We start from the raw sequence: 24,074 nt of genomic DNA on the forward strand, positions 1-24,074 counted from the left end.
ATTCCTGGGATCGTTCTCGTAAACCTCCTCCGGTCCCTCTCCAGGGCCAGCACGCCCTTCCTCGGGAGATTGAGAATGACCAGCCAGAATTGAGAATGACCAGAGAAGGTTCACCAGATTGATTCCTGGGATGGCAGGACTTTCATAGGAAGAAAGACTGGATAGACTCGGCTTGCACTCGCTGGAATTTAGAAGATTGAGGGGGGATCTTATAGAAACTTACAAAATTCTTAAGGGGTTGGACAGGCTAGATGCAGGAAGATTGTTCCCGATGTTGGGGAAGTCCAGAACAAGGGGTCACAGTTTAAGGATAAGGGGGAAGTCTTTTAGGACCAAGATGAGAAAGTTTTTTTTCACACAGAGAGCGGTGAATCTGTGGAATTCTCTGCCACAGACGGTATTTGAGGCCAGTTCATTGGCTATATTTAAGAGGGAGTTAGATGTGGCCCTTGTGGCTAAAGGGATCAGGGGGTATGGAGAGAAGGCAGGTACGGGATACTGAGTTGGATGATCAGCCATGATCATATTGAATGGCGGTGCGTAGAGGCTCGAAGGGCCGAATGGCCTACTCCTGCACCTATTTTCTATGTTTCTATGATCACATTAAATGGCGGTGCTGGCTCGAAGGGCCGAATGGCGTCCTCCTGCACCTATTGCCTATCGAGATTCCGGCTTTGGGGAATTCCCCGGCAGTAACCGCTGGCCCCACTCTCCGCCCTTCCCCCAACACCCAGCCCCCCCCCCCCACCGTCCACTCACCTTCCGTTCCGCGTGTAGTTTATTCTGTACGGTCCGAACTGAGTCAGGTCCAGGTTGAAGTACTGCGGGCAAAGGCAGGACATGAGCACGGTGTGAGAGGCACACACACACACGCACACACACGCGGCGGAAAGACTCTAAGGGGGAGTAAGAGACACCTGTGGCTGACGAGGGAAGTCAAGGACAGCATAAAAGTTAAGGAGAGGAAGTATAACATAGCAAAGAAGAGTGGGAAGACAGAGGATTGGGACTCTTTTAAAGAGCAACAAAAGTTAACTAAAATGGCAATACGGGGAGAAAAGATGAGGTACGAGGGTAAACTAGCCAATAATATAAAGGAGGATAGCAAAAGTTTTTTTAGGTACGTGAAGAGGAAAAAAATAGTCAAGGCAAATGTGGGTCCCTTGAAGACAGAAGCAGGGGAATTTATTATGGGGAAAAAAGAAATGGCAGACAAGTTAAACCGTTACTTTGGATCAATGTTTACTGAGGAGGATACACACAATCTCCCAAATGTTCTAGGGGCCGGAGAACCTAGGGTGATGGAGGAACTGAAGGAAATCCACATTAGGCAGGAAATGGTTTTGGGTAGACTGATGGGACTGAAGGCTGATAAATCCCCAGGGCCTGATGGTCTGCATCCCAGGGTACTTAAGGAGGTGGCTCTAGAAATAGTGGAAGCATTGGAGATCATTTTTCAATGTTCTATAGATTCAGGATCAGTTCCTGTGGATTGGAAGATAGCAAATGTAATCCCACTTTTTAAGAAAGGAGGGAGAGAGAAAACGGGTAATTATAGACCAGTTAGTCTGACATCAGTGGTGGGGAAGATGCTGGAGTCAATTATAAAAGACGAAATTGCTGAGCATTTGGATAGCAGTAACAGGATCATTCCGAGTCAGCATGGATTTACGAAGGGGAAATCATGCTTGACAAATCTATTGGAATTTTTTGAGGATGTAACTAGGAAAATTGACAGGGGAGAGTCAGTGGATGTGGTGTACCTCGACTTTCAGAAAGCCTTCGACAAGGTCCCACATAGGAGATTAGTGGGCAAAATTAGAGCACATGGTATTGGGGGTAGGGTACTGACATGGATAGAAAATTGGTTGACAGACAGAAAGCAAAGAGCGGGGATAAATGGGTCCCTTTCGGAATGGCAGGCAGTGACCAGTGGGGTACCGTAAGGTTCGGTGCTGGGACCCCAGCTATTTACGATATACATTAATGACTTAGATGTAGGGATTAAAAGTACCATTAGCAAATTTGCAGATAATACTAAGCTGGGGGGTAGTGTGAATTGTGAGGAAGATGCAATAAGGCTGCAGGGTGACTTGGACAGGTTGTGTGAGTGGGCGGATACATGGCAGATGCAGTTTAATGAAGATAAGTGTGAGGTTATTCACTTTGGAAGTAAGAATAGAAAGGCAGATTATTATCTGAATGGTGTCAAGTTAGGAAGAGGGGATGTTCAACGAGATCTGGGTGTCCTAGTGCATCAGTCACTGAAAGGAAGCATGCAGGTACAGCAGGCAGTGAAGAAAGCCAATGGAATGTTGGCCTTCATAACAAGAGGAGTTGAGTATAGGAGCAAAGAGGTCCTTCTACAGTATACCGGGCCCTGGTGAGACCGCACTTGGAGTACTGTGTGCAGTTTTGGTCTCCAAATTTGAGGAAGGATATTCTTGCTATTGAGGGCGTGCAGCGTAGGTTCACTAGGTTGATTCCCGGAATGGCGGGACTGTCGTATGTTGAAAGGCTGGAGCAATTAGGCTTGTATACACTGGAATTTAGAAGGATGACGGGGGATCTTATTGAAACATATAAGATAATTAGGGGATTGGAAACATTAGAGGCAGGAAACATGTTCCCAATGTTGGGGGAGTCCAGAACAAGGGGCCACAGTTTAAGAATAAGGGGTAGGTCATTTAGAACGGAGATGAGGAAGAACTTTTTCAGTCAGAGAGTGGTGAAGGTGTGGAATTCTCTGCCTCAGAAGGCAGTGGAGGCCAGTTCGTTGGATGCTTTCAAGAGAGAGCTGGATAGGGCTCTTAAGGATAGCGGAGTGAGGGGTAATGGGGAGAAGGCAGGAACGGGGTACTGATTGAGAGTGATCAGCCATGATCGCATTGAATGGCGGTGCTGGCTCGAAGGGCTGAATGGCCTACTCCTGCACCTATTGGCTATTGTCTATTGTGAAGGGTGTGAGACAATAGGTGCAGGAGGCCATTCAGCCCTTCGAGCCAGCACCGCCATTCAATGTGATCATGGCTGATCATTCTCAATCAGTACCCCGTTCCTGCCTTCTCCCTATACCCCCTGACTCCGCTGTCCTTAAGAGCTCTATCCAGCTCTCTCTTGAATGCATTCAGAGAATTGGCCTCCACTGCCTTCTGAGGCAGAGAATTCCACAGATTCACAACTCTCTGACTGAAAACGTTTTTCCTCATCTCAGTTCTAAATGGCCCACCCCTTATTCTTAAACTGTGGCCCCTTGTTCTGGACTCCCCCAACATTGGGAACATGTTTCCTGCCTCTAACGTGTCCAACCCCTTAATAATCTTATACGTTTCGATAAGATCTCCTCTCATCCTTCTAAATTCCAGTGTATACAAGCCTAGTCGCTCCAGTCTTTCAACATATGAAAGTCCCGCTATTCCGGGAATTAACCTAGTAAACCTACGCTGCACGCCCTCAATAGCAACCCACCTTGGCGCTGCTGGTGATGTCGACCACACTGGCGATGTCCTGCTGTAGGATCGTACACGTGTCCTCACCCTCATCCGCTTCCAGGAACCTGGAGATGGGCGGGGAGCAGAGAGAAGGGGTGAGCTGGTGAGTGTGAGTATGTGTGTGCGTGAGTGTGAGTGATCTTACCCTGCCTCCTCTGGCAGTAGGTCAGATCGCGCTGCCAGCCTGTGTGTGTGTGTGTGTGTGTGTGTGTGTGTGTGTGTGTGTGTGTGTGTGTGTGTGTGTTCGTGTGTGCGTGTGTACAGTAGCTGGTCAGATCGCGCTGCCAGCCTGTGTGTGTGTGTGTGTGTTCGTGTGTGTGCGTGTGTGTGCGTGCATGTGTACAGTAGCTGGACAGATCGCGCTGCCAGCCACTGTGCATGTGCGTGTGTGTGTTCGTGTGTGCGTGTGTACAGTAGCTGGTCAGATCGCGCTGCCAGCCTGTGTGTGTGTGTGTGTCCGTGTGTGTGTGTGTGTTCGTGTGTGTGTGTGTACAGTAGCTGGTCAGATCACGCTGCCAGCCTCTGTGCGTGTGTGTGTGCGTGTGCATGAGTGCGTGATCTTACCCTGCCTCCTCTGGCAGTAGCAGGTCAGATCGCACTGCCAGCCTCTGTGCGTGTGTGTGTGTGTGTGCGTGTGCGTACCTGCGTGCGTGATCTTACCCTGCCTCCTCTGGCAGTAGCAGGTCAGATCGCGCTGCCAGCCTCTGTGCGTGTTTGCTCAGCTTGGCCCCCTGCTGCAGCCGGCTCTTCACCCTGCGGCCCTCCAGCTCGCTCTGCCGGGGGAAGCAACCAGCAGTCAGGCCGGGTTACAGCCGACACGGCCCCTACCCCCCCCTCCACGGCAGCGCCCCACCGCCTCATCCAGACAGCTAAACTCCTCCCCTGCCCATCCACAGAAGAAAAATGGTGGTGAACGAATGCCAAGAACAACAAGGATTAGAGGTATGCTTGGCGAATAAAACTTAACAAGCACAAATTAGCAGAGAGTGGAGATTAAAGGTAGAATTAAGAAATATAAATGGATTCCAGATTTAGTGGCCCTGTCAGTAAAGCAGGAAATTTCTTCATTGATTCCAGAATAGTTTTCTGAAACAGTATGATCATGAAGATTGAAAGCAACGTGGCCTTGGCAGAAATGTTGGTATCTTCCTCACCGATGGTGCAGTACAAGATGATTGGAGTGCAGCTAATGTGGGGCGATTATTTAGGAAGGGCAGCAAAGGCAAGCCAAGGAACTACACATCAATCAGTTGTGGAAATGCATCTGATGGAATTTATGTGCATTTGGAAAGGCAAGATTGATAAGGTAAGAAAGAGTAAGAAAATAACTGCAGATGCTGGTACAAATCGAAGGTATTTATTCACAAAATGCTGGAGTAACTCAGCAGGTCAGGCAGCATCTCAGGAGAGAAGGAATGGGTGACGTTTCGGGTCGAGACCCTTCTTCAGTCTGACCCGAAACGTCACCCATTCCTTCTCTCCTGAGATGCTGCCTGACCTGCTGAGTTACTCCAGCATTTTGTGAATAAATACAAGATTGATAAGGGATCGTCTGAAGAAAGGTCTCGACCTGAAGGGCCGAATTGCCTACTCCTGCACCTATTTAGCTCCATGTTTCTATATCTTTGTCCCTGAATCTGCAAATGTGCTTTTTTCCCGTGTGGGTTTAGATATGTATTGTAGGAAGGAATTGCAGATGCTGATTTAAACTGATGATGGACACAAAATGCCGGAGTAACTCAGCAGGCCTGGCAGCATCTCTGGAGTGAAGGAATGGGTGATGTTTCGGGTCGAGACCCTTCTTCAGACTGAGTGATGCCTTCAGACCCTCTCAGTCTGAAGAAGAATCTCAACCGAAACGTCACCCGTTTCTTCTCTCCAGAGATGCTGCCTGTCCCTCTGAGTTTACCTCTTTGTGCCTAATGATTTAAACTAGCCCATGATGCCAGCACCTCCCCGGACTTGGCTGGCTTTACGTTGCGCTAAACGTCATTCCCTTGTGCTCATGAGATCGTAAGTGATGGGAGCAGAATTAGGCCATTCGGCCCATCAAGTCTACTCCGCCATTCAATCACGGCTGATCTATCTCTCCCTCCTAACCTCATTTTCCTGCCTTCTCCCCGTAATCCCCGACGCCCGTACTAATCAGAATCTATCGACCTCTGCTGTACTGTAAATGTACTAATATACACTGCAAGTGCAGTGTGGTGCTCGATTGTGATCATGTATTTTCCACCTAGTTAGCACGCACCAAAAGCTTATCACTGTGCCTCAGTACACGTGACAATAAACTAAACTGAACTGAAGTTGGTCGGCACGGACAAGCTGGGCCGAAGGGCCTGTTTCCGTGCTGTTCAGCTCTACGACTCTACGCTAACAGGCGAAATATCCACTCACTGAACGATTGGTCTGTGGTGTGGGTTACAGGGAGACGACGATGTACAAATAGCTGAGGTGAGGGCAGAGGAGGTTGATGGGGGGAAGAGGAAGAGGGGGGGGGTGAGAGAAGTGCGGAGGGGGGAAGGGAGTGGAGGTGGGCGGAAGGGAAACGAGGGGTGGAGGAGAATGGGGGGGAGGGTAGTGCGGGGATGCAGGCCGGAGGGAAATCAGGGAATATGAGATTTGAAAGGGGAGAAGGGGGGACGGGGGGGGACGGGGAGATGGGGAAGAGGGAGAAGGGGGAGGGGGATTTTAGAGGGGGGGGCGGGAAGAGGGATTTGCGGGAGGCAGGGATATTTGAGAGGGGGAGAAGGGATGGGGCAGAAGGGGAGGGGGAGAAGGGGGAGCGGGGAGAAGGGGAGAGGGAAAATGGGCTTTGAGAGGGATTTGAGAGAGGGGGAAGGGGAGGGAGAGAAGGGAGAGGGAGAGAAGGGGGAGAGGAAGGTGATAAGTCTGAGGTTATCCACTTTGGTGGTAAGAATAGGAAGGCAGAGTATTATCTGAATGGTGTCAAGTTAGGAAAAGGGGACGTACAACGAGATCTGGGTGTCCTAGTGCATCAGTCACTGAAAGGAAGCATGCAGGTACAGCAGGCAGTGAAGAAAGCCAATGGAATGTTGGCCTTCATAACAAGAGGAGTTGAGTATAGGAGCAAAGAGGTCCTTCTGCAGTTGTACAGGGCCCTGGTGAGACCGCACCTGCAGTACTGTGTGCAGTTTTGGTCTCCAAATTTGAGGAAGGATATTCTTGCTATTGAGGGCATGCAGCGTAGGTTTACTAGGTTAATTCCCGGAATGGCGGGACTGTCATATGTTGAAAGACTGGAGCGACTGGGCTTGTATACACTGGAATTTAGAAGGATGAGAGGGGATCTTATCGAAACGTACAGGATTATTAAGGGGTTGGACACGTTAGAGGCAGGAAACATGTTCCCAATGTTGAGGGAGTCCAGAACAAGGGGCCACAGATTAAGAATAAGGGGTAGGCCATTTAGAACAGAGATGAGTAAAAACTTTTTCAGTCAGAGTTGTGAATCTGTGGAATTCTCTGCCTCAGAAGGCAGTGGAGGCCAATTCTCTGAATGCATTCAAGAGAGAGCTAGATAGAGCTCTTAAGGATAGCGGAGTCAGGGGATAGGGGGAGAAGGCAGGAACGGGGTACTGAGTGAGAATGATCAGCCATGATCACATTGAATGGCGGTGCTGGCTCGAAGGGCCGAATGGCCTCCTCCTGCACCTATTGTCTCTTGTATATTAAGGGGGAGGGGGAGAAGAGAAGGGGGAGGGGGGTAGAAGGGGGAGGGGGGTAGAAGGGGGAGAAGAGAAGGGGGAGGGGGGGAGAAGGGGTAGTGGGAACAAAGGAAACCTCACTCGGTGCTCCACTGATGCCCCCCTCCCCACACTCGACCCACCCCCACTACCCCCTTGTGTCTCCCTCCCCGTCACCACCCCCCCCGACACCACTCACCGCCGGGACGTCCCGTCCTCGTTTGTACTTCTGCAGCAGTCCCTGTGGGAGAGGTGTCGGTCGGGAGAAGGGGTCCAACTTCTATGGGGAGAGAGCATGGGGTCAACAGAGATGTCCGGAAGGGCCGGGGATTCCCACCGTACCCACCGCCCCCCCCACCCTCACCGAGAGGCGGGATAGTGCTAGAAATGGCCCCACCCCTCCCCGACCCCTTCCACCCACACCCCTCCCTCACCTCCCCCCCTCGGCTTTCCATTTTAGAAACATAGAAAAATAGGTGCAGGAGTAGGCCATTTGGACCTTCGAGCCATCACCACCATTCAATATGATCATGGCTGATCATCTAAAATCAGTACCCCGTTCTTGTTTTTTCCCATATCCCTTGATTCCTTTAGCCCGAAGAGCTAAATCTGACTCTCTCTTGAAAACATCCAGTGAATTGGACTCTACTGCCTTCTGTGGCAGAGAATTCCACAGATTCACAACTCTCTGGGTGAATAGGTTTTTCCTCGTCTCAGTCCTAAATGGCCGACCCCTTATTCTTAAACTGTGACGTCTGATTCTGGACTTCCCCAACATCGGAATTTTTTTCCCTGCATCTAGCCTGTCTAATCCTTTAAGAATTTTATGTTTCTATTTTGACTCAGATATAGGAACAGCTTCTTCCCAGTTGCTATCAGGCTACTGAATGGTCCTGTCATAAACTAAGAGTCGTCCCAAACTTGCAACACACTTTATAGTGGACTTTGCACTTTTTTTAACCTTAACTTTGCCTTGTATGGGTTGATTTTACTCTAGTACAACATGAATTGCTTGGATAGCACGGAAACAGTTTTTCACTGTATCACAATACATATGATAATTATATAACAAAATAACAGATATACGCAAAACCTTTTGCGCGTTCCTAAACTAATTTGTACTGCTTGTATTTAAAATTAACCTTAGTTCATTGGCTATATTTAAGAGGGAGTTAGATGTGGCTCTTGTGGCTAAAGGGGTCAGGGGGTATGGAGAGAAGGCAGGTACAGGTTACTGAGCTGGATGATCAGCCATGATCATATTGAATGGCGGTGCAGGCTCGAAGGGCCGAATGGCCTACTCCTGCACCTATTTTCTATGTTTCTATGTTACTTTTATTATATAATCTATTTGGCAAAAGTATTCTTTATTAATATTTTTATGCCAATACAGTGTTTGTCCTATTTACTGTGAGACAAATTAATCCTTTTAAGTGGTACTTCATATTTAGCTCGGGCAGCTTACAACCCAATGGTGATTTTGATTTCTCTAATTTCAAGTTGCCTCCCCATTCTAGTCGTTCTACCAGTCCCACTTTTTGTATCCATATTACCCCTTCGTTATCAGCTTTTCCACATCCAAAAATGGACCATCGTGGGCGTCACCTTTCCTTAGTCATCGGCAGTGTTGCAGTGCTAACTTTTCAGGTGCCAGAGCTGGCACTGGTTAAGTTCCACTGCCCACTGTTAAGTTCCCCGCTGGTTAAAATTCCCCGGTTTATTTTGCTGTTTTTCTTTACAGAGGTGCCGGAGTGATGCTCTGGTGAGCTCCGGCAGCACAGCGCCCCCGGTCATCAGTGCTGGGTCTAATTTGTTCTGAACCTATTCATGCTTCTAGTTTCCTTCTCTCTGACTCTCAGTCTGAAGAGGTGTTTCAACCCAAAACGTCACCTAGTCCTTTTCTCTGGAGATGCTACGTGCCCACTGAGTTACTCCAGCACGACTAAACTGCCGATTATCCATTTCAAGGTATCCAGCAGCTATAAATAGCAAGGAAACTATTTTAGCTGGATAACCAAGGACCTTGCTCCACTTGTTTGACGGCCTGTAAGTGGAATGACAGTTGCTCCCTGAACATGCAGGTAGGAGCACCTACAAAAGACCCACCCCCTCCTTCTCTCCTCATCTAACGCCCTTTTGTTCCCACTTCACCTCCAGACTTCCTTCGTCACTCACTCCACTCACCTGTATCCACCCATGGCTTGTATTCACTGAATTTAGAAGATTGAGGGGGATCTTATAGAAACTTACAAAATTCTTCAGGGGTTGGACAGGCTAGATGCAGGAAGATTGTTCCCGATGTTGGGGAAGCCCAGAACAAGGGGTCACAGTTTAGGATAAGGGGAAGTCTTTTAGGACAGAGACGAGAACGTTTTTTTTTCACACAGAGAGTGGTGAATCTGTGGAATTCTCTGCTACAGTAGGTAGTTGAGGCCAGTTCATTGGCTATATTTAAGAGGAGTTAGATGTGGCCCTTGTGGCTAAAGGGATCAGGGGGTATGGAGAGAAGGCAGGTACGGGATACTGAGTTGGATGATCAGCCATGATCATATTGAATGCCGGTGCAGGCTCGAAGGGCCAAATGGCCTACTCCTACACCTATTTTCTATGTTTCTATGTGCCTATCACTTGTTTTGTTTATGTTATTTAAGATACGTTTAGAGATAATGCCAAAAGGAACTGCAGACGCTGGTATATACTGAAGGTCGGCACAGAGTGCTGGAGTAACTCAGCGGGTCAGGCAGCATCTGTGGAGAACATGGATAGATGACATTTCACAGAGTGCTGGAGTAACTCAGCGGGTCGGGCAGCATCTGTGGAGAACATGGATCGGTGACTTTTCACAGAGTGCTGGAATAACTCAGCGGGTCAGACAGCATCTGTGGAGAACATGGATAGGTGACGTTTCACAGAGTGCTGGAGTAACTCAGCGGGTCAGGCAGCATCTCTGAGTAAAAGGATGGATGTCTAGTCTGCCGTTGTCTGTCCATTCCCTCCACGAAGGGCCGAATGGCCTAATTCTACTCCGATCACTTCTGACCTGCATTCTCTTGTGTTTCCCTCCACAGTTCAATCTCCCCTCCCCTCATCCCGTTTTCCACCAATCCTCCAACAACCCCCCCCCCCCCCCACGGTTCTGTCCCGTCCCCTGTTCCCCCACCCCCATTACCTCAGTGCCTGAGGCGTCGGTACTCACCCCCGACAGCGCCCCCCTGCCGCGGCCCCTGCCTCGACCACCGGGGTTCTGGGTGCTGGGACGTCTTTGAGCAGCGGCCCTTCCCCGGGCCCCCTGCTTCGCCACCACGCCCACGCCCCCTCCTCCTCCTCCTCCTCCTCCTGCATCGCCCTTAGTCTCGGGCTCGGCCTCCCAATAACGCCTGCGCTTCTGAAAGGAACGTGGTCACGTCAGCCCCCGGTCCACACCCCCACCCAGTGTCTGCTCTCTCCCCTCCTCACCACCACCAGCCCTCCAAATCCCTTGTCTCACTTCTCCATCCATCTCTTGCCACAACCCATCCCACCCCTCCATCCATCCTCCTTCCCCCCATCCCTCCACTCACCATCCACCCCCATTCCATCCATCCCACCCTCCCCTCACCCTGCCCTCCCTCCACTTTCCCTACTCCCCCCCCACTTACCCCTCCTCCCCCCCCACCTTCCCCATCACACCCCCTCTACATAACTCTCTTTCCCTCCCACCCGTGCTTTTTCCCTCCCATTTCTCCCATCCCCACCCCTTTCTCAACCCCCACCCCTATCCGTCCCTTCTCCTCCACCAACCTCCCAAATTTCTCCCGTCACCCTCTCCCCCTCCTTCTCCCCTTCCCTCCGCACTCCCTCACCCGCTTCCTCCCAGCCATGCTCCTTCTCTCTCCCCACTGGCTCTCTCTCCTCTCCCCTGCTCCCACTCCCTCTCACTCCTCTCTCCAGCTCCCACTCTCTCTCCTCCCCCACGTCCCCCACTCTCTCTCCTTTGTGTGTGCATGTGTCTCTCCTCTCTCTCCCTATTTCCTTCTCCCCACCTCCCGTCCCTCTCTCCACTATATGTGACCTCCCCTCTCTCACCCTCAGCCTCACCTTCCCTCCCTCCTCTCCCTCACCTTCCCTCCGTCCTGTCACTCCCCTCCCCCTCTCTCCTCCCCTCCCTCACCCCTCCCCTCCCTCGCTCCTCACCTCCCTCTCTCCTCTCCCCGTCTCTCTCCCCCTCCCTCTCCACCCCCTCCCTCTCTCCCCCTCTCTTTCTCCTCCCCTCCCGTCCCTCTCTCCCCCATCTCCCCCTCTCTATGTCCCTCTCTCTCCCCTCCCTCTCCCTATCTTTCTCTCTCTCACCTCCTCTCCCCTCCCTCTCCCTCTCCCCCTCCCATTCTGCCCTCCCTCCCCCTCCCTCTGCCCTCCCTCCCCCTCTGCCCCCCCCCTCTGCCCACCTCCCCTTTGCCCACCCCCCCTCTGCTGCCCCCCCCCTCTGCCCACCTCCCCTTTGCCCACCCCCCCTCTGCCCCCCCCCCTCTGCCCACCCCCCCTCTGCCCCCCCCCCCCTCTGCCCCCCACCCCTCTGCCCCCCTCCCACTCTGTCCCCCCCCCGCTCCCCCCTCCCTCTGCCCCCCCCCCTCTATCCCCCCACTCCCTCTCCCTCTCTCCCTCTCTCACCCCTCCTCTCCTCGCCGCCATCTTGTCCACACGTTCGCCGCGCGGTTCGGGGGAACAATAAAGTTTGTTGAAGACTCCGCCGCGTCTCCGGGGCAACGGGGCCCAGTGCGCCCGGAGCGGCCGCGCATCCTCACTCCCAGCCGCCCCGGCCCGCCGGCCCGTCCCCTCACTACTAGCCCCCACCCACAACTAGTCCCCTCACTCCCGGCCCCCCGGCCCGTCCCGTCACTACTAGCCCCGCTCCCCGTCCCCTCACTCCCAGCCGCCCCGGCCCCCCGGCCCGTCCCCTCACTACTAGCCCCCACCCGCTACTAGTCCCCTCACTCCCGGCCCCCCGGCCCGTCCCGTCACTACTAGCCCCCACCCGCTACTAGTCCCCTCACTCCCGGCCCCCCGGCCCGTCCCGTCGCGACTAGCCCCGCTCCCCGTCCCCTCATTCCCAGCCGCGCCCCCGGCCTCTCGGCCCGTCCCCTCACTACTAGCCCTCACCCGCTACTAGTCCCCTCACTCCCGGCCCCCCGGCCCGTCCCCTCGCTACTAGCCCCGCTCTTCGTCCCCTCACTCCCAGCCGCGCCTCGGCCCCCGGCCTCTCGGCCCGTCCCTTCACTACTATCCCTCTCCCCCTCGGCCCGTCCCTTCACTACTATCCCCCTCCCCGTCTCCTCACTACTATCTCCCCCTCGGCCCGTCCCCTCAGTACTCGCCCCCCCCCCCCATGTCCCTTTACTACTGGCCCCACCTCGGCCCGTCCCCTCAGTACTATCCCTCTCCCCCTTGGCCCATCCCCCCACTACTAGCCCCTCTCCCTTCGGCCCATCCCCTCACTACTACCCCTCCCCTCGGCCCATCCCCTCGCTACTAGCCCCCCCTCGGCCCATCCCCTCGCTACTAGCCCCCCTCAGCCCGTCCCCCTCGCTCTAGCCCCCTCCCCACGGCCCGTCCCCTCACTCCCAGACGCCCATCGGCCCATCCCCTCGCTACAAGCCCCCTTCACCCTCCCACTACTAGCCCCTCTCCCCGACCCCTCACTACTAGCCCCCTCAGCCCGCCTCCTCTTTACTAGCCCCTGCCCTGGAGTGGTGGAGGGGAAGCAAGGCCTCTGCTGCTCGTCCTGTCCCTACTAGGGATCACGTGCCTTCACATATAACATATAACAACATATAACAACTACAGCATGGAAACAGGCCTGTCCGGCCCTACCAGTCCACGCCGACCATTCTCCCTGACCTAGTCTCATCTACCTGCACTCAGACCATAACCCTCCAATCCCCTCCTATCCATATACCTATCCAATTTACTCTTAAATAATAAAATCGAGCCAGCCTCCACCACTTCCTCCGGAAGCCCATTCCATACAGCCACAACCCTCTGAGTAAAGAAGTTCCCCCTCATGTTACCCCTAAACCTTTGTCCCTCAATTCTGAAGCTATGTCCCCTTGTTGGAATCTTCCCCACTCTCAAAGGGAAAGCCTACCCACGTCAACTCTGTCCGTCCCTCTCAAAATTTTAAAAACTTCTATCAAGTCCCCCCTCAACCTTCTACGCTCCAAAGAATAAAGACCCAACCTGTTCAACCTCTCTCTGTAGCCTAAGTGCTGAAACCCAGGCAACATTCTAGTAAATCTCCTCTGTACCCTCTCCATTTGTCGACATCCTTCCTATAATTTGGCGACCAGAACTGCACACCATACTCCAGATTCGGCCTCACCAATGCCCTGTACAATTTCAACATTACATCCCAACTTCTATACTCGATGCTCTGATTTATAAAGGCAAGCATACCAAACGCCTTCTTCACCACCCTATCCACATGAGATTCCACCTTCAGGGAACAATGCACAGTTATTCCAGATCCCTCTGTTCCACTGCATCCTCAATTCCCTACATTTACCCTGTACGTCCTATTTTGATTGTCCTACCAAAATGCAGCACCTCACACTTATCAGCATTAAACTCCATCTGCCATCTTTCAGCCCACCCTTCCAAAAGGCCCAAGTCTCTCTGTAGACTTTGAAAATCTACCTCACTATCACTACTCCACCTATCTTAGTATCATCTGCATATTTACTAATCCAATTTGCCACACCATCATCCAGATCATTAATGTAAATGACAAAACAACAGTGGACCCAACACAGATCCTTGGGGCACTCCCACTAGACACTGCCTCCAACCTGACATACAATTGTCAACCGTTACCCTCTGGTATCTCCCATTCAGCCATTGTTGAATCCATCTTGCAACCTCCCTATTAATACCCAACGATTTAACCTTCTTAATCAACCTTCCATGTGGAACCTTGTCAAATGCCTTACTGAAGTCCATATAGACAACATCCACAGCCTTGCCCTTATCAATTTCCCTGGTAACCTCTTCAAAAAATTCAAGAAGATTAGTCAAACATGACCTTCCAGGCACAAATCCATGTTGACTGTTTCTAATCAGGCCTTGATTATCCAAATAATTATATATATTGTCCCTAAGTATCTTTTCCATTAATTTTCCCACCACAGACGTCAAACTAATAGGTCTATAATTGCTAGGTTTCTTTTAGAACCTTTTTAAACAAAGGCACAACATGCGCAATGCGCCAATCTTCCAGCACCATCCCTGTTTCTATGACGTTTGAAATATTTCCGTCATAGCCCCTGCTATTTCTGCACTAACTTCCCTCAATGTCCTAGGGAATATCCTATCAGGACCTGGAGACTTATCCACTTTTATATTCTTCAAAAAGTGTCCGTACCTCCTCTTCTTTAATCTTCCTAATTTCCATCACTACCCTACTTGTTTCGCTTACCTCACATAATTCAATATCCTTCTCCTCGGTAAATACCGAAGAAAAGAAATTGTTTAATATCTCCCCCATTTCTTCCGGCTCAGCACATAGCTGTCCACTCTGACTCTCTAATGGACCAATTTTATCCCTCACTATCTTTTGCTATTGACATATCTGTAGAACCCCTTGTGATTCCCAGTCTATATACGGAAAATTGAAATCACCCACAATCACCACTCTGTGCTTACTACTAATATCTGCTATCTCCTTACATATTTGCTCTTCCAATTCTCGTTCCCTATTTGGCGGTCTATAATACACCCCTATAAGTGTTGCTAAACCTTTCTCATTCTGAGTTCCACCCAAACAGCCTCCTTAATCGAGCCTTCTAGTCTGTCCTGCCAAAGCACTGCTGTGATATCCTCCCTGACAAGCAATGCAACACCCCACCTCTTGCCCCTCGATTCTATCACATCTGAAACAATGAAATCCTGGAATATTTAATTGCCAATCGCAACCCTCCTGCAACCATGTTTCACTGATCGCCACAACATCATACTTCCAGATGTCAATCCAGGCTCTAAGCTCATCCACCTTTCTTACAATGCTCCTAGCATTAAAATATACACATTTAAGGGACCCATCATTTCTTATTCTCAGTTTATTTCTTTTCCCTTCTTTCTCGCCTACATATTGGGTCTGAGTGTTTCCCTTTTCTGCCTCCTGCCTCACACACTGCCTATTAGCTATCTGGTGTTTGAGTCCCTCCCCCCAACCGTACTAGTTTAAAGTCTCCGCAGTTATTTTAGCAAATCTCCCCGCCAGGATATGGTTCCCCTCGGGTTCAGATGCAACCCGTCCTTTTTGTACAGGTCATACTTCCCCCAGAAGAGGTCCCAATGATCCAGAAACTGAAACCCTGCTCCTGCACCAGTTCCTCAGCCACGTATTTATCCTCCACCTCACTCCATTCCTATTCTCACTATCGCGTGGCACAGGCAGTAAGCCTGAGATTATTACTTTGGAAGTCCCTTTTTTTTAACTCACTTCCTAGCCCCCTGAATTCTCCTTTCAGGACCTCTTCCCTTATCCTACCTATATTGTTGGTACCTATATGTACCACGACCTCTGGCTCCTCTCCCTCCCCTTTCAGGATATCCTGGACACGCTCAGACACATCAGGGAGGCAAACCACCATCCGGGTCTCCCGACTGCGTCCACAAAAACGCCTATCTAACCCCCTCACTATAGAGTCCCCTATTACTACTGCTCTCCTCTTCCTTTCCCTACCCTTCTGAGGCAACAGGGCCGGACTCCTTGACAGAGGCCCGCGGCACCGTCGTTGCCCCCAGGTAGGCTGTCCCCCCCAACAGTACTTAAACAGGAGTACTTATTTCCAAGGGGTACAGCCACGGGGTACTCCCTAGTCCCTGCCTCTGTTCCTTGCCCCCCCTAACAGTGACCCACTTATCTACCTCCCGTGGTCTAGGAGTGGACCACCTCCTGTAACTCCTATCTATAACCTCCTCACTCTCCCTGATCAGACGGAGGTCATCAATCTGCCGCTCCAGGTTCCTAATACGGTCCCTTAGGAGCCCCACCTCGTCACACCTGGCGCAGATGTGGATGTCTGGAAGACTATCAGACTCCCAGATTCCCACATCTGACACCCAGAACAAAAAACTGCCCTGGCAGTCATACTCTCCAAACAAATGCCCCGCGCTCGGTTACTAAACCTACCGCCCGGCCGCTACTCCAATCGCTCCAACCGCCCACACCAAAAGAACTGAGTGATCTCCTGGGAGAGGCGAAAAACCGGATAAAAAACCCAGGCCAATTTGGGAAAAAATCCGGAAATTCCTCTCCGACCCCAAGCTAGGCGATCGAAACTAGTCCGGGAGACACACAGGTCTTACTCCTTACTATCCCCACACAATCCCCACACAATCCCCACACACTACTTCCCAAGCAACACAGCTTGGTGCTGCTTCTTGCTACTGCTGCTGCTTGCTACTGCTGCTGCTTGCTACCTGTGCTGCTTGCTACCGCTGCTGCTTGCTACCGCTGCTGCTTGCTGATTGCTGATTGCTGCTACTGCTGATTGCTGCTGCTACTGCGGCCCATCCTCTCCCCTGCCGCCCCGTCCCGGGGAGGCCAGGCCGCACGGCTTGTGCTGTCTCCGCCAGCATTGCTACCCCTCTGGGATCAAGAACCCTTGCCCCTTTGGGAGAGATTCAGCCCTGCCTGGGTCGCCCGTGTGTCTGCAGCACCCATGGGTGGGGGTGGGACTGCGTTGGTGTCTGCAGCAAGTGTGTCAGGGGGCTACAGGGAGAAGGGGTGAGGATGGAGAGACAAATCGGCCATGATTTGAATGGCGGTGTAAGGGGTTAAACGTTCAAACCTTTGGCCATATGGGTTTTATTGCAGGGGTGTAAAAAAGGTGTAAAAGCTCCAGTTCGTTTATGTAGCCAGGACATCCTGTTGTTCCATGGAGGCACGGTTTATGGCTTTAAGGCTTTGATAGTTGACCATCCTTTGATATGGGCAACTGGCTTTAAGGCTTGATGGTTGACCATCCTTTGATATGGGTAACTGGCTTTAAGGCTTTGATGCTTAACCATCCTTTGATGGTTAAGGGGAACATTTGGTCATATCGACTGTTCTTTGGTCCTGGGAATACCGAGGACATGTAGGTCACACAGGACACGGAGGACATGGAGGGTCCTAAAGGGGACATCAAGATTTATAGGACATTGTAAAACTTGCCATATATGGTAGCAACAGGAAATGTATTTTGGGTATAAATATGTGTAATTGTTAGCATTCGGGGAGAGAGACTACACTAGCTTCCTGAGTGTTTCTAAACGCTCCGGTTTCTAGACTCTCTCCCACCTGGGTGAGTAGAATAAAGAGTTTAAACGAATCGGTTGTCTGCCTGTTTTTTCTAATAGGCCACAGACTACAACATTTGGCGTAGTCGGCAGATCTCTTTGGCACCGTCACCACGAACGACTAAGCGGCATCGGTGGCTGAAACACGTCCGCAGGGGACAGAGTGCACTTCTCGACCGTTGTTCGAGACCCCGGACGTTGACGTTTTTCAGACATTGAAGTCCCTCGTTTGGGGTTGATTTCGTGTCCAACTGAGATTCACGGACGAACCGATAAGGATAAGGATAAGGATAAGGATAAGGATAAGGATACGGATTAAGAGGTAAGGGGCGGTCACTCTTGTTGTCATTGTCTTGGTCTGGGTGCAATTAATATTTATTAGTAATATTTATTGGTAGTATTATTGATAACATATTTTCGGGTAATTAGCAATCAGACATATGGGACAATCTTTGGATAAGAGTGATGGCGGTGCCCCGGTACAACACATGTGTTATTTATTGCCAGAAAATGGTAAAGATTATAGAATGTTATCTGCTTCATTAATGAAACGATTGGGAAACGAGTACTGGCCAGTGGGAGGTACATGGAATGTAGAAACTATCAAGCAGCGGAACATTGATTTGGGAGCGGGAAGCGGCGAAGAAATGAAAAAGAGGATAAGGAATGGAAGGAGGAGGCGCAGAAGCGCCATCAGGAGTCGAGGGAGCGAAGTTGGAGGGAAAATGCAAGTAGTAGAGGGATATCGGTATGTGATAAGTCGGGTGTACCAAAAACATTTGATATTCTGCAGGCGGAATATAAGGTGTATGATCTAAAACTCGGCGTAATACCCGAGCTCGAGGAGAATTTAAACCGGTATCAAAGGGATATATCCCGCACAACAACCAAAGTCAGAGTCCGAACCACTGGAAGGCATAGCGGCTATATTAGGTAATCAGAATCCGAGGGTGACGAGGAACCCTGGACACGTCCGATCCCCACAGCCCCACAGGCTAGCGCTACCAGCTGCAGTGTTGCCAGTCCCTGTCCTACCCTCCCGCCAGAATACTCGGGACAACCTCCCGATTATGAGGCAGCATCAGGGGACGTGGGTAGGTCCCAGACAACCATTGGTGAAAGGGTTAAGTTGCGCCACGAACAAGAATGTGCACGAGCGGCGGTAGAGACTGAGGGTACTGCCTTCCCTATCGCATGGTTCCCAACCCCACAGGCTGGACAGGGTAACAACCAGACGTGATTCCTGTTCGATCCCCGTGGAAGCCATCCGATCTTGTCATTATTACCCAACAGGCGCCGAATAAACAAGTAGATGCCCAGGGATTTGTTAGTCATTTCTGCATTATGATGCAAGTTTACAAAGCGAGTCCCGAAGATCAGTTTGATGCTCTGTCCCTCCTCCTCACCCCTGCTGAGTCTCTAAAGTGGAAAGCGGCGATGGCACATAGGGCTGCTGTGCCTCAGGACACTTATTTACAAATACGAGGATTCCAAAATCAAGAGCCACAGCAGGTGAGCACACGTTGGAGGCTTTAAAGATGTCCCTAAGGCCACGGGTTGATATGTCTCGAGTGTTGGAAACTAAACCCAAACCTGGCGAGGAGGGATCTGATTTTTTCAACGGTTTTGTAGTGTATATGCTAATTACAGTGGGGACACTAATTACCACACTGGGCAGCCCTCCGCTCAATTCAATGCTATCTTTATGCAATGTCTGCCTCCAGGATTCAAGCCTTGGTTAATACTGATCTGGACTGGGCTACGAGGAGTGTGGAGGAATTCCGTCGATTGGTACTAGCCCATTGGAAACGAAGTAAGCCAACAATGCCTACGGGGACTAATACCGGTGTCCAGGTAAAACATGAATACTTGTTGAACCAGTTATGGTGATGATGAGACTGGACAGACAATGAGATGGAAATAGTAGGATATTCTACCAACAACGAAGGGGTAATCTCCGTGGTCAGAGATCTGATTTTGGACGTTCCCAACAGCGACGATGGCAAGGAAGTAGGAACGGCCACTGCAATGCTGGTCCCGACCGATCGGATCCAGATCTAGGTACGTGTTATACTGCGGAAGTAGAGATCATTGAGACGTGAATGGCCCTACTGGGCAGGGACAGTATGGACAAAGTGGGGGCTATGCCCTACCACGCAACCCCTACACCATCAGGGAGCCTGGGAAACGACAAGACCAAAATTATTATAGCCGTTGAGGGTGCAGTGGGGGCTCTCGAAATTTCCCCGTTGTCTCCACAGCAGAAGGGGAGCCTATGATGGACATTATGTTGCTGGACACCCGGTCCGGTTTTTGATTGATACTGAGCAACCCTGTCTACCCTGGACAGAGCAGTGGTGGAGAGACACCACCTCCCTTATCTTCCCGTTACACCTATCTTTCCGGCTTAGAAGGACGGTCGCAGCATACCGCCAACTGAGGTACTTTCAGTAATGGCTTTGGGGATCCAGTGCCAAGTGCTTTCTCAGTAACAGACGTATCGGGTGCTGCCTGGCAGGACGTGATCTTTTATGTGCCTTGTGTATTCTCATTATTTGTCACCCTCAAGGTCTGATTGTCGAGCGTACTTATCAGACGAACCTTGTACGCACACCCTGCCCACCTCAGTGGTGGTCCATCGATGTGCCACCATCGGCCCTGTGTGAGGACATCCCGGACCCCCCATGTTACCCTTGCCTACGATGCACCGGCATAGATGCATCTGTTGCTGATTCTACAAGCGATTCTCAGGAGAAGAATGTCGGGTACTAGTTTACGGACATGTGAAGGACACGCTGGAACGGCTCTTCTAGTAGAAATCCCCTGTCTCCTGTGGAAACAACCGCCAGGAATATTACCCCACATCACCCTCCGCGTTAATGATGACACACAGCAAAGGAGCTTGGTGGACAGGCATTTAAAGCGCAGGTACAAACGGATCAGGCGCTCTACGATATCTACCAGGAGGTCCCGGACATAGGAGGGACGGTGATGTACTGGAGCCGCACCTGCCTTCTCACTGGACGGGTAGCCCATCACCAGGCCCAGGACTGTGAAGTGCAAAAGGTGATTTTTGGGCACTCAGTGATATTGAAGTGGGGAAAGACTATCTGCGATCCTGTGCGGATCCAGATCCTACAGATGTACGGCTACCCCAACTACCACAATATCCACTTAAAAGGACAGCGGTGGGTGGAATACGGACCCTGGTGACAGCTTTGCTTCAGCAAGGTGTCTTAGTGCCCTGCAGCTCACCATGTAATACCCCTATTTTTCCGTCCCTAAACCGGGACGGAATATGTGGAGATTAGTTCAAGACCTACAGGCCATTAATGAAATTGTGGTCCCTATGACACCGATAGTATCTAACCCCGCAACTATACTGAGCCTAATTCGGCCTCCGCTGCCATCTTCACCATCGTGGATCTCCAGCACGCTTTCTTTGCCGTACCATTACATTCGGAATCCCAGTACTTATTTGCTTTTACCTATGAGGGACAACAATACATCTGGACTCGATTGCCACAAGGATTGTCCACTCACCTACCATTTTCTCTCAGGTCTTAGCAAAACAGTTAGCCACGTTACAGTTAACCCAGGGTTCTACCGTAGTAGAGTATGTCGATGATTTACTTTGGCTAGTCCATCCCTGACTGCAAATCAAAAGGACACAAACACTTTGTTGCAGGCATTACACTCCTGGGGGTATGCGATATTCCCAAACGGAAGGTGTCTGAGGGCTGTGAGACCGTTAAGTTCCTAGGGATTATGCTTACTGCCCAGGAGCGTGCCCTCACCATAGATCGTACGGCGCCTATTCGTAAACTACGTGACGCCGACTACCCCTAAGCAGATGCGGGCTTTCCTCGGACTTATTAATTTCTGTCGACAATGGATCCCCGGATGTTGCTGCCTACATAAACTCCTGTCTCCACTTTCTTCTGTCAAGGCACCCCAACATTTTGCGCTCACTGAGGAGCAGCTGCAAGCCTTTACATCACTCCGTGAAGCCGTGACCAGTGCCCAGCACTCGGGAGACCTCTCTACGACCGACCATTTCATCTGTATGTTACTATTACTGACGGGTGCGCCTCTGGGGTTCTCACCCAGCACCACGGATGAGCATCGCCCGGGCCTATTTCTCCTCACCTTGGACTCGGTGGCTCTCACCTTCCCGCCGTGTTTGCAATTACTCCCCGCCATTCATGTCTTGCTGGGAGCATCGGCCAATTGACATTACACCATCCGGTTGTGGTATATACCACCCATGCTATTTTACAGCTGCTCAACCAACCGCCACGCAGTCACCTCTCCAGTGCTCGCCAGCAGAAGTATGACTTGCTCTTTTAGGTAATCCAGCTCTGACTTTTCGCACCTGCCACACCATTAATCCTTCAGCCTTCCTCCCTCCGGAGGAGGCACCTCCTCATGATTGTATTGCTCTGACAGAATTGGCCTTACAGATGACAACCACCATATCGGACATGGCACTGTTGGATGCCCGGAATATTTATGTGGATGGCTCCTCTTTGGTAAACAGATTGTGGACAACGACGTGCTGCTTATGTAGTTGTGGAAGATGTGGAAGATGTGGAAGATCATTCTCAATCAGTACTCCGTTCCTGCCTTCTCCCCATACCCCTGACTCCGCTATCCTTAAGAGCTCTATCTTGCTTTCTCTTGAATGATTCAGAGAATTGGCCACTACTGCCTTCTGAGGCAGAGAATTCCACAGATGCACAACTCTCTGACTGAAAAGGTTTTTCCTCATCTCGTTCTAAATGGCCTACCCCTTATTCTTACACTGTGGGCCATGGTTCTGGACTCCCCCAACATTGGGAACATGTTTCCTGCCTCTAACGTGTCCAACCCCTTAATAATCTTATATGTTTCGATAAGATCCCTTTCATCCTTCTAAATTCCAGTGTATACAAGCCTAGTCGCTCCAGTCTTTCATCATATGACAGTCCCGCCATCCGGAATTAACCTAGTAAACCTACGCTGTATGCCCTCAATAGCAAGAATATCTTTCCTCAAATTTGGAGACCAAAACTGCACACAGTACTCAGGTGCGGTCACACTAGGGCCCTGTGCAACTGCAGAACGACCTCTTTGCTCCTTCCCAAATGTCACAGGCAGACCCTGCAGCTTGCCGAGAGACCACAGCGGTGGTTGTACCCGCTCGATAACCTGGCACCGCCAGAGACCCGGTTTGATCCTGACTACGGGTGCTGCCTGTACGGAATTTGTACGTTCTCCCGTGACCTGCGCTGGGGTTTTCTCAGGGTGACCTGCTCCGGTTTTCCCCCCACGCTCCAAAGACGTACAGGTTTGCAGGTTTTGTAGGAAAGAAAACTGCAGATGCTGGTTTAAATCGAAGGTAGACACAAAATGCTGGAGTAACTCAGCGGGTCAGGCAGCATCTCTGGGTAATTCCTTCTCTCCGGAGATGATGCCTGACCCGCAGAGTTACTCAGCCTTTTGTGTCTACCAGGTTTGCAGGTTAATAGGCTTTGGTAAAAATTGTAAATTGTCCCTAGTGTGTGCAGGGTGGTGTACGGGGTGATCGCTGGTCGGCGCGGACTCGGTGGGCCGCAGGGCCTGTGTTTCTGTGCTGTATCTCTGAACTAAACTAAACCAAACTCGTTCACATTCCTGTCATTACTGTGGTAGGTGTCACACCGACCCTGATGAGCTGGATTAGATCATAACCATCGGCAAGTTATTAAATAGCCCAAAGAATCTTTCCAATATTTGTCATGGGCATGTCCCTAATGGCAGATGCTGTTTCTGTTATGAATTCGTGACCTCTCTAGGGAGCTTGTCCTCATATGGGGTCCATCCTGTGCGTGGGGTGAAGGGTATTCTTTCCTCCGACACCACGTCACAAAAGGGTTAGGGTTAGGGTTGGTAGGTGGGGTTTCTAGGTGGGGTTGCTAGGTGGGGGTTGCTAGGGTGTGTTGCTAGGGAGGGTTGCAAGGGGGATTTTCTACGGAGGGTTGCTAGGTGGGGTTGCTAGGTGGGGTTGCTAGAGGGTTGCTAGGTGGGGTTGCTAGGTGGGTTGCTTGGGAGGGTTGCTAGGGGGTATTTCAAGGGGGGTTTGCTAGGTGTGGTTACTCGGCGGTGAGGGGTTTCTAAGGGAGAGGTTGCAAGGTAGGAGGGGTTGCAAGGGGGAGGGGTTACTAGGGGGTTGCTGGGGGCTAGGGGTTGATAAGGGGGAGGGGTTGCTAGGGGGGAGGGGTTTTGCTAGGTGTGGTTGTTAGGGGGGTTGCTAGAGGGGGTTGCAAGAGGGGGGTTGCAAGGTGGGAGCAGTTTTCCTAGGTGGGGTTGCCAGGAGGGTTGCTACGCGGGGTTGCTGGGGGTGGTTGCTAGGGGGGAGGGAATTTGATAGGTGTGGCAGCTGGGGGGAGGTGTTTTGCTAGGGGTGGTTGCTAGGGGGGTTGCTGGGGGGGCGGTTTTGCTAGGGGTGGTTGCTGGGTGGGATGCTAGGGGGGTTGCTAGGGGGGTTGCTAGGGGGGATTGATAGGTGGGCTAGTTGGGGGCGTTGCTAGGGAGGAGA

At 51.2% G+C, this 24,074-nt stretch overlaps 1 protein-coding gene across 1 annotated transcript in view; it reads right to left on the reverse strand.

Annotated features, from left to right (window-relative positions):
* LOC144611216 (WD repeat-containing protein 46-like) overlaps window positions 1-11,973 on the reverse strand; it is a 34,624-nt gene extending 22,651 nt beyond the window's left edge. Inside the window, exons 1-6 of the mRNA XM_078430265.1 lie at window positions 11,878-11,973; window positions 10,395-10,583; window positions 7,398-7,478; window positions 4,152-4,264; window positions 3,469-3,556; window positions 760-821 (exon numbers count right to left, since the gene is read on the reverse strand). Coding sequence (XP_078286391.1) covers window positions 760-821; window positions 3,469-3,556; window positions 4,152-4,264; window positions 7,398-7,478; window positions 10,395-10,583; window positions 11,878-11,973 — 629 coding nt within the window. The remainder of the gene's footprint in view (window positions 1-759; window positions 822-3,468; window positions 3,557-4,151; window positions 4,265-7,397; window positions 7,479-10,394; window positions 10,584-11,877) is intronic.
* Between the last annotated feature and the right edge of the window lie 12,101 nt (window positions 11,974-24,074).

Source organism: Rhinoraja longicauda, chromosome 39 (genome assembly GCF_053455715.1).
Source record: "Rhinoraja longicauda isolate Sanriku21f chromosome 39, sRhiLon1.1, whole genome shotgun sequence".
Classification (NCBI taxonomy): domain Eukaryota; kingdom Metazoa; phylum Chordata; class Chondrichthyes; order Rajiformes; family Arhynchobatidae; genus Rhinoraja; species Rhinoraja longicauda.